Genomic DNA, 10,528 nt, shown 5'->3' with positions numbered 1-10,528 from the left:
ACGCCTTTCATTATTTGTGTTAACCGCTAGTTAGGATAATTCAAGCAGTTTTGTGTGTGTAAAAGGTCTGCTATACAACATACTACAGAGACGTAACTTGCCAGATAGATACAAGTGACTTGCACTTGACAGTCAAGTGCGCTATTCGTTTCTTGTTACCCTGTGTGCCCTTGCTCCAGCGTCGATCTTATTTACTCGCATGTGATCAGGAAGAGTCAAAAGACAGACACAAGCAGCTCACAGCTGCGCAGTTTCTGCGTCGCCATCTTCCCGTTTTCCCGCTACAGCTATTGTTTACTCTTGTGATCGCGCAGCTGGCGGGTGTGAAGTGGATACTAGAACTCGGTACGACACAAGAGGCGCCGGCAGAATGGATGCAGGTGCTCGCGTGCTCCCGACCTCAAGGTCCCGTTTTGTGTGTGGCAGGTGCCGCGGCGCCGCTCCACAGCCTGCAGAAGCCCCACCCTAGTGGCGCCGCCAAGTGGGAGACGCTGGCAGCAGCAGGGACGACAACGACGACGGAGGCGGCGACGGCGGCGCCCGCCAGTGCCATGGTCGCCTCAGCCACTGGGAGCCAGGCGCACAGGTCCAGCTGCCGCACGCAGCTTCGCTACTCCGTGTCCGGCTGTTGCAGGACTGGGACGCTCTCTTGAGGGTAGTAGACGCGTCAGCTGTCGCCGGAGTCCCCACGTGCCTGTTGACAAGTGGCTTCCCATTTGACTGTTGACATTTTGTGCCCCCGTTTGACTGTTGACATTTTGTAGCTGCATTTGACTGTTGACATTTTGTAGCCCCATTTGACTGTTGACATTTTGTGCCCCCATTTGACTGTTGACTTGTGGCACCCCATTTGATCTTAGCTGATGGTGTTCCAATTTCAAAGTTAACGTGACTAGGGTTTGATGCCTATTTGTATCGCTGTGTAAGTCCCTAGCTTCAAGACGACCTCTGTATCTCCAGAGCAGATTGTTGCACTGACCACATTAACACGTGTGTTGTAATTAGTTCTGAACACACAACCACTGCATCAGGTTAACCTCCAGTGGCATATCTCATCATACTTTCGTACTTGGGATACCTGAGGCATATGTTGCGTTTCAAGAACTGCCACCTTAAAGTGTGTGGCAGCTGTTATCAATAATAGAAAAACGAGTCCAGTATTTTGACACTATCTTCAGATGTCCAAGGATATTCGAATATCTCAGTTTACTGCATCAAGAGTGAACACGGTGTAAATGTAACTGGTAATAACGCACAGGATAGATCTCGCCTACCAGGTTCGTAACGTAGACTTCACGACATTGCCAAGCGTGTGTTATTAAGCTACTCATTGTGTGTAATAGTTGAGACAGAGTGAAGATCTTAGTGGTTAAGGAGAAACTTATCAAAATTCTGTGACAAACAGCTGCACAGGTAGATTTTCATGTTCGCTGTACTGTAAGACAGACGGAAAAGAGCTGGTCAGTTGACATATATAGAATCAGGAGGACGAAAGTACACATTATAGTGTGATTATTTCGTGGTAGTTGCGTTTACTCGCTTGGAGTCGTCTATAATGTTGACAGACGTGTGCCAGTGTACTACTCAGCGTCCTGTTTATGGTTAGCCAGCACGGTTACTGAACAGTAAGCACCAAAGTGACTACAGAAGAAACTGACTGAAGTGCTCTGCTACGTGAACACTCAAACAGCCCATCACGTGTCAGGTCTCTCAGCTCAGGAAGCGCACAGACTACAGCTCATTCGAGTGCTGCTTCTAGTCTGACTCACTGTAAGAATTTGTATTGGTTACCACATGAGGTACATGTCCACCTTCAGCACTCGAAGACTTTCATTTCCTTGTGAGAGATTACGTACTGTTCGAATCATTCTATATTATCTACAAAACTTTTTTTTGTTTGGTGGCAGAACATACCGATACTGCTCAGCCACGAATTTATTTGTACTGCAGCGAGTTAACATACAGTACACAATTAGATAGGTTCTCGAGATCTGAACGGCTGGAGATTTTTATCGGTCTAGAGACAACTTTGATAACGTGGCGTCAGGCAGAGTGCTGGCTAATCAGAGGGTGCACTCAACTTTCGATGATCTTTCCCTCAGAATTCCCTCGTAGCAACTGCTACCGCTACATTCCACATTCAATACTGTTTGTTTAACAGAAATTGTTTTCCGCCCACGGGACACTCTTCGGCCAGTCTAGAACTGCGATATTTTCTGCGGTGCACAGTTGTTATTTGGTCGAAAAGCGTCGCGGGCAGACTGGGTTGTTTTTGCGCACATCTCTCGGCGGTATCGGAGGTGTTTTTTTTATCATCTGATCAGTTCCTAATCTGTACAGTAACGAGCTTCCCAAGGGCTCGACATTTAATGGCGCCGGCATCGGACGACAGGCAGTGCTGTAGCTTGCAGTAGCTAAGCAGCAAGTGACTGGAGACTCCAGCAGCATCCAGTGAGGAGTACTGGACGTCGCGGTGGGAAGTGTAGTGTTGTGTCGTGCTGAGATGTGTGACGAGGTTCGGTGATCCGGACAACCGCCGCAGCCGACTCGAGTGTTACTTTGGTTTCGGCACCGAGTGGAGACGTCGTCAGCTGTGACCGGAGGCGAGATGTCCGAGAAGCAATGGCTGGCGCTGCTGCTGCTCTTCGTGACGTACCTGCTGTTCGGTGCCGGAGTCTTCTACTACATCGAGCGGCAGGCCGAGAAGGTGACGAGGGCCGCCGACATCCTGCAGCGTGACCACATCATCGGTGAGTCTCCGCTTGTTCTCGCCTTCCTTCCCTACTCTAATCTACTTCCCACTGCTGTACGAATGGAAAAACTGACCAGTAGCAGTAGTGGTAAAACTATTCTTTTCTATAGTTCAATTCTTTTATCTTGGCGGCTCGCGCATGCCCGCCCAGACTGCGTTGCCAGTTGCACACGACGCACGCGCCAATAGAAGCAGCGCCATGGTATAGCATAGTTCGCAAGCTTACGTTTAGGGGGGAGCTCGCAGTTCATGAAGTAAAGCCACCACGGTCGCATTAACCCTTTCGCTGCTACAAAGACGTGCTCCCTGTATTCCACGCTGTGCGAGATTTTGTCACTGCACTGCTCGCCTGTGCACACACATCGTGTTCCGACTGCTTTGACACTCTTATCATTCGATTTCACAAAAACTATTTGGCCCAAAAATTAGATTTTTACACATCTTCTTGACTGATACCTTCCCCCCATAAATAACTTAATTTTGTTTCAATGTTCAACGCAGTTATTATGCAGCATTAAATATAGTAAACCATTGCACGAAATTTTGAAGAGTTTGCAGAGGTAAAAGTCCATAGAGTATACTTTCCGTATGGTCGATTTTAGTTGCAACAATGTTGAGAATGAAATGTGGACAAGATACCTAAATTCCATAAAAAATTTACTGTATAACAATATCTCATTTAAGTACCACATAGGTGTCGTATGTAATATTGAGAAATATTCCGTCTTTCGAGACTGTAACAAAAGTTTTATTTGCACTGAGCACGTTTGGCTTTATTTTAAAGCACTTCAATCAATCAAAAGGAAGTAGACAAAATACATTAAACAAAACTGTGGACTTACAGAAACATTAGGACTTGAATATCCCGTCTATCAGTGAAGTGCTCTGAGCTATGTCAAATATAATTTTTGTGTGTGGCACCATTTATTTGCTAAAACATTGATCAGCCAACACAAATGTTGAATATTGTGTTACCGCAGCACAAAACTACGAAAGGTGACTTGGCAATGGAGGAGACAAAATACTGTCCACTGAAGATGCTTCAAACGAGAGAAACGCGTCTGATCTAAATAGTCGCTTATTACAGTTGCAGAAGAGGGATATACACTCCTGGAAATGGAAAAAAGAACACATTGACACTGGTGTGTCAGACCCACCATACTTGCTCCGGACACTGCGAGAGGGCTGTACAAGCAATGATCACACGCACGGCACAGCGGACACACCAGGAACCGCGGTGTTGGCCGTCGAATGGCGCTAGCTGCGCAGCATTTGTGCACCGCCGCCGTCAGTGTCAGCCAGTTTGCCGTGGCATACGGAGCTCCATCGCAGTCTTTAACACTGGTAGCATGCCGCGACAGCGTGGACGTGAACCGTATGTGCAGTTGACGGACTTTGAGCGAGGGCGTATAGTGGGCATGCGGGAGGCCGGGTGGACGTACCGCCGAATTGCTCAACACGTGGGGCGTGAGGTCTCCACAGTACATCGATGTTGTCGCCAGTGGTCGGCGGAAGGTGCACGTGCCCGTCGACCTGGGACCGGACCGCAGCGACGCACGGATGCACGCCAAGACCGTAGGATCCTACACAGTGCCGTAGGGGACCGCACCGCCACTTCCCAGCAAATTAGGGACACTGTTGCTCCTGGGGTATCGGCGAGGACCATTCGCAACCGTCTCCATGAAGCTGGGCTACGGTCCCGCACACCGTTAGGCCGTCTTCCGCTCACGCACCAACATCGTGCAGCCCGCCTCCAGTGGTGTCGCGACAGGAGTGAATGGAGGGACGAATGGAGACGTGTCGTCTTCAGCGATGAGAGTCGCTTCTGCCTTGGTGCCAATGATGGTCGTATGCGTGTTTGGCGCCGTGCAGGTGAGCGCCACAATCAGGACTGCATACGATCGAGGCACACAGGGCCAACACCCGGCATCATGGTGTGAGGAGCGATCTCCTACACTGGCCGTACACCACAGGTGATCGTCGAGGGGACACTGAATAGTGCACGGTACATCCAAACCGTCATCGAACCCATCGTTCTACCATTCCTAGACCGGCAAGGGAACTTGCTGTTCCAACAGGACAATGCACGTCCGCATGTATCCCGTGCCACCCAACGTGCTCTAGAAGGTGTACGTCAACTACCCTGGCCAGCAAGATCTCCGGATCTGTCCCCCATTGAGCATGTTTGGGACTGGATGAAGCGTCGTCTCACGCGGTCTGCACGTCCAGCACGAACGCTGGTCCAACTGAGGCGCCAGGTGGAAATGTCATGGCAAGCCGTTCCACAGGACTACATCCAGCATCTCTACGATCGTCTCCATGGGAGAATAGCAGCCTGCATTGCTGCGAAAGGTGGATATACACTGTACTAGTGCCGACATTGTGCATGCTCTGTTGCCTGTGTCTATGTGCCTGTGGTTCTGTCAGTGTGATCATGTGATGTATCTGACCCCAGGAATGTGTCAATAAAGTTTCCCCTTCCTGGGACAATGAATTCACGGTGTTCTTATTTCAATTTCCAGGAGTGTATTTCAGTACCATTGGTAAAACTGCGACTGTGGAACAAAAATAAGAAAGAGAACATGAGTACCATTGTGTATGTGCCATATCTTTTATTGATTGAAGAGCTTTAAAATAAAGCCAAACGCGTCCGGTGTAAATAAAACTTTTATTACAGTCGCGAAAGACGGAATATTTCTCAATATTACATACGATACCTATGTGGTACTTAAATATCAGTGACACACAGTGCTCAATGGAAGGAGCCACAACATACGTGGCGACAAAACTTGTGGACAAAACTTGAAACTTACCAATTCTTGCATGGTTTAAATTAAAAATTGAAAGTAGCTGATATGCTGCCTGTTTCTACGTAAAATGATTTCATCTGCTTGTAGCCCTTGAAATTGACAAATTAACACGAAGAAGAGATTTATTTAGCCTCAGTTTTCACCTGTTATGACTGACTATTCGTAGTTGGAAAATAGTGGTATGATCCCTGATCACATGATTTTTGAGCAGAGTTTCAAAAAACTGGTGATTTTCCGTGTAGTCTTCGACCACTTATTACTTTCCGAGGAAAGTAGCGAACAGTGGACGGACTAAGTTTTCCTTTATTTATCTATTTAATTTAATATTTTGATACTATGAATCTCGTCACTGAGGAAGTCAATATTTTTCAGTCTGTGGTCGATTTCTACTTTTTTTTCAGGAAATTATAGGAATAGGAAAACCGAAAATTGGTTATCTCCGGAGTCACTTATTTTTTTGAGCGGTTCTAACACTTCGGTTAAACTGATGTTTAAAAAAAAATCCGAAAACCGATTGTTTCAGCTCTGTGCACGGCGCGCTGCGTGTACTTTGCCTGCTGCTCACTGTTCTGCTCCGTTCTCATTTTACATGAAGTGTTCTTCACTGCAGGTCAGGTTCGCACTGTCGTTTAGTGAACAGAATGCCAGGCTGCCGAGTATCGGAACACATTTTCGACTGGATTTAAAACTTCGTTGCACGTATAGCTCAATACGTTGCTGTTAACGGAACGAAATCGATAGATGTAAAAGTAATTTCAGTAGTACTACAAGGAAGTGTGTTAAAACCTTAACTGTTTACGGTATATGCACCTAAATGAAGAGTGGTACTGTCAAATGTTCGAACAAGGGCGCGTGCCCGTCACCACCAATTTCGCCGAAACTTACGGGATCGTCCAGAAACGAAAGTGGCAGAAGTGGGAGGTCCGGACGGCCAAACGTCTAGGGAAAATAAAATTTCGCACGTGTCTGGCAAGGCACGAGACATGTCTGTTAGCTTAGTTTCCAACGGAAACGTTTCTTTAATTTTCAGTTTTCACGTTACTTACATTGCAAATACACCGAAATAATACGAATGTGTCCAGCAATGTGGTAGTCACCATTTTAATTCTTTTCTAATTTTCGTTCCTGTGTCAAAGGACTTTAGTAATGTTATGTATTATAAAGAAATTTAAGAAACGAAAACGTATTTATCAATAGAGAAAAACCTCAGATTCATGAAGACTTTTAAGAAAAAATTAATATTTAATTTAGAAACAGAATGAGTCAACTGATGAGGCTTCACAGAGGTTTTAAACAGAAGGGGTTGTGCAAAACATACCTGCGAAATCTTGGTAGCGGAAGTACAACGCATGGTACTGGCTATCATTCTCTGAATGGTATCCACAATACGTGCTGGAATAAGAAGCAGCATTTGTGTTTTCTTATTATTTTTTTGCATGTTTCAGAGACGATTTGTATAATATTTTAGTAAAATGGTGCAAACGAGATCTTCGTGTGAAAAATTAGATACTTCTATTACTTTAAAATTGATTTACACACGCCGGAGTGATATTCACTACAAAAACAAGAAACGCAGTAATTTTATCGGCATCTTGCACTCGTTACAAACTCCGCATTTTTAAAGTGACATGACTGTTTCAAATTTCCTATACAAGAAGAAACGAGGTTTACTTTCATAAAAAGTTCTGTCATCGCATAGTTTGGTACCAAACCATGCGTGACGAAGTCCTGTCCAACTGAATTATAATCCCTTCTTGGAAAGTTATTCCCAGAACCCTCGTGGGGTCCGCAGCTCGTGGTCGTGCGGTAACGTTCTCGCTTCCCACGCCCGGTTCCCCGGGTTCGATTCCCGGCGGGGTCAGTGATTTTCTCTGCCTCGTGATGACTGGGTGTTGTGTGATGTCCTTAGGTTAGTTAGGTTTACGTAGTTCTAAGTTCTAGGGGACTGATGACCATAGATGTTAAGTCCCATAGTGCTCAGAGCCAATCGTCGTGGGCGCTGTAAGTTCAATCCCTTCGTGCAAATTTATTTGCACTCCGAAATTTTCCTTTTCCATTCCCTTTCCTTTTCAAGCCTTTCATGGAAATATTAATAAACAGAATATAGTGAGTATTATTTCGGTTTAGATTCAATGTAAGTAACGTACAAACCGAAAATAAAAATGTGCCCGCACAGGCGCTTGAACCCACGATCGTCGGATTGCCGTTCCGCAGTGTTTTCGTTGCGCGAACCGCTGTGTGGAAACTGCGGTAACGTGAATGGCTCCTCCCTCTCCGGATCCTTGCGAAAAAATGCTATTTCCTCTAAACGCCATCGGCCGCTCACACTTTTGTAAGAATCATTTCTGGTCTAGCAATCTCGTACCACAAATTTGGACGAAATCACGGACGACAAAAAGGCCCAGTCGCGATGTAAGTGCCATTTCTCGGGAGTATAAAAAGAAAAATATCTCTTCTTGTACATAACTTACTTGTATCCAAAATGTTGTGGATTGGCATGAGAGCCAACCCACTAATGGTAGAGGAAGCCGAAAGGCACGCGTTTAAGCTCACGCAGGCTGGCGTGAGGTCTGGAACAGGACAAGGAAATGAGAACTTAGAAAAACGGACGCAGATGGTGGAATACTTAAGTTTAATCCATTAATGTTGAACGTAGCTCTTGTCTGTACATTCTTTACAATATCAATAGCAACTGATAGTGGCGCCTTGCTAGGTCGTAGCAATTGACGTAGCTGAAGGCTATGCTAACTATCGTCTCGGCAAATGAGAACGTATTTTGTCAGTGAACCATCGCTAGCAAAGTCGGTTGTACAAGTGGGACGAGTGCTAGGGAGTCTCTCTAGACCTGACGTGTGGCGGCGCTCGGTCTGCAATCACTGACAGTGGCGACACGCGGGTCCGACGTATACTAACGGACCGCGGCCGATTTAAAGGCTACCACCTAGCAAGTGTGGTTTCTGGCGGTGACACCAGACAAAAAACTCAGAAGGTATTGTAATACCACAGAATTACTGCAAAAAAATAATGAGGCGAATAAGAAAATAATTAGAAAGTTCTAGTTGACATATCAGGAGCAGACTGATTCCAGCTGCCAATAAGAAAGTTTTTGTGTAAAGTACCGTTAATACGGAGCCACTACGGTTTATTTGTGACAATACAAGTATAGAAATACAGCAGTAATGTGTTAATTAGTAGAACTGCAGTTAACAAAATCTGTTTCTAATACCTTTTTTACGAGAGAATAACAAAATTTATAAAAAAAACTCTCTGCATTGACTTCTGTTTCTTACACAACTCCGTTCTTAGGATTAGATGTTGGAAAAATTTACGGTAAAACTCTCTGTACTGTCGCTTTTCGGAAAGAAATCGTCGACTGTCATATCTATTAACGACAAACGTCACCCCACTGTCCTAACGGAAACGTACGCCGTAATTCACACATTGATTTCTGCGCTTATTTCACGCAGTGTACTTGTATGTAGCACCGAGAACTCTACGCAAACACCGTTGCTCCTGGTCGTTAAGTGAAGGCCGTCGGCCACTGCGTTGTCCCTGGTGAGAGGTAATGCCTGAAATATGGTTTTCTCGGAACATTCTTGACACTGTGGATTTCGGAATACTGAACGCCCTAACGATTTCCGAAATGGAATGTCCCATGCGACTAGTGCCAGGTTCGAAGCCGGTTAGTTTCCGTCGTGTTGCCATAACCACGTCGGAAATCTCTTCGCGAGAATCACCCGAGTACTTACGACAGCTCCGGCTGGCTGGCTGGCTGGCTGGCTAACTTGATGTGCCATCTTTAGGCACGTGCGGGTGCAGTGTTGTCACTTCTTGTGCTTTGCCTGCAAGTCCTGACATGTGAGAGTAGGGCAACCTTAGAGATCGGATTGTCTTGATGGACGGAATTCGTCTAGGCTCAGGAGGGGTGACTGACGGAGGAATGCACGCATATCCTCGACTATTAGCCAATGCACTGCCCTTTTATACCTTGTGTACACGACACTACCACCACATGTATATGTGCACGTCGCTATCCCGCCACTCTTCTGACCTCAGTGTAGTAGCACTGAAAACGCGTTTTGTGAAAAAGTGGCAGTTAGAACGTTTGACGTTTCCACTCTTCAAATGATCTAGTGGATTGATGGTAGATCCGTTAGGCTGCTGGCAGATGATACACTTGTTTCCAGGAAGGCAGCAACACCAGAGGACTGCGGCGAATGGCGTGAAGTTCTGAAGAGACTCGATCTTTGGTGCAGCGAATGGCAACTTATCTTGGACGTTAGTTATTGCAAGGTTGTTCTTGTCATAGTGGTCTTCAATCCGAAGACTGTGCTGAGAAATATGTCCACGCTACCCTATGCCACGCGAACCTCTTCGCTTCTGAATAACTACTGCAACCTACATCCCTCTGAATCTGCTTACTGTGTTCATCTCCTGGCCTCCCTCTACGACTTTTACTCCCCACGTTTCCCTCCAGTAATAAACTGGTGATCCCTTGATGTCTCAGAACGTGTCCTACCAGCCGATTCCTTCTTTTAGTCAGGTGGAACTACAAAATTCTCTTATCCCCAATTCTGTTCAGATCTCCTTATCAAAACACTGTTCAAATGTGTGTGAATTCCTAAAGGGACCAAACTGCTGAGGACATCAGTCCCTAGACGTACACTCTACTTAAACTAACTTAAGCTAAGAAAACACACACACACACACACACACACACACACACACACACACACACACACACACACGTGTCCGAAGGAGGACTCGGACCTCCGGCTGGCTTGGCGCCTCAAACTGCGCGGCCACTCCATACGGCAATGGTTCAAATGGCTCTGAGCACTATGGGACTTGACTACTGAGGTCATCAGTCCCCTAGAACTTAGAACTACTTAAACCTAACTAACCCAAGGACAGCACACACATCCATAACCGAGGCAGGATTCGAACTTGCGACCGTAGCGGTCGC

At 46.1% G+C, this 10,528-nt stretch overlaps 1 protein-coding gene across 1 annotated transcript in view; it reads left to right on the top strand.

Annotated features, from left to right (window-relative positions):
* Positions 1–464: 464 nt before the first annotated feature.
* LOC126424637 (open rectifier potassium channel protein 1) overlaps positions 465–10,528 on the top strand; it is a 242,601-nt gene continuing 232,537 nt past the window's right edge. Inside the window, exon 1 of the mRNA XM_050087370.1 lies at positions 465–2,750. Within this exon, the coding sequence (XP_049943327.1) occupies positions 2,609–2,750 (142 nt within the window). The 5' untranslated portion in view covers positions 465–2,608. The remainder of the gene's footprint in view (positions 2,751–10,528) is intronic.

The sequence above is a fragment of the Schistocerca serialis genome, chromosome 10, assembly GCF_023864345.2.
Source record: "Schistocerca serialis cubense isolate TAMUIC-IGC-003099 chromosome 10, iqSchSeri2.2, whole genome shotgun sequence".
NCBI lineage: Eukaryota > Metazoa > Arthropoda > Insecta > Orthoptera > Acrididae > Schistocerca > Schistocerca serialis.
The sequence above is the reverse complement of the archived record's forward strand: the minus strand, read 5'-3'. Positions and strand labels throughout refer to the sequence as shown.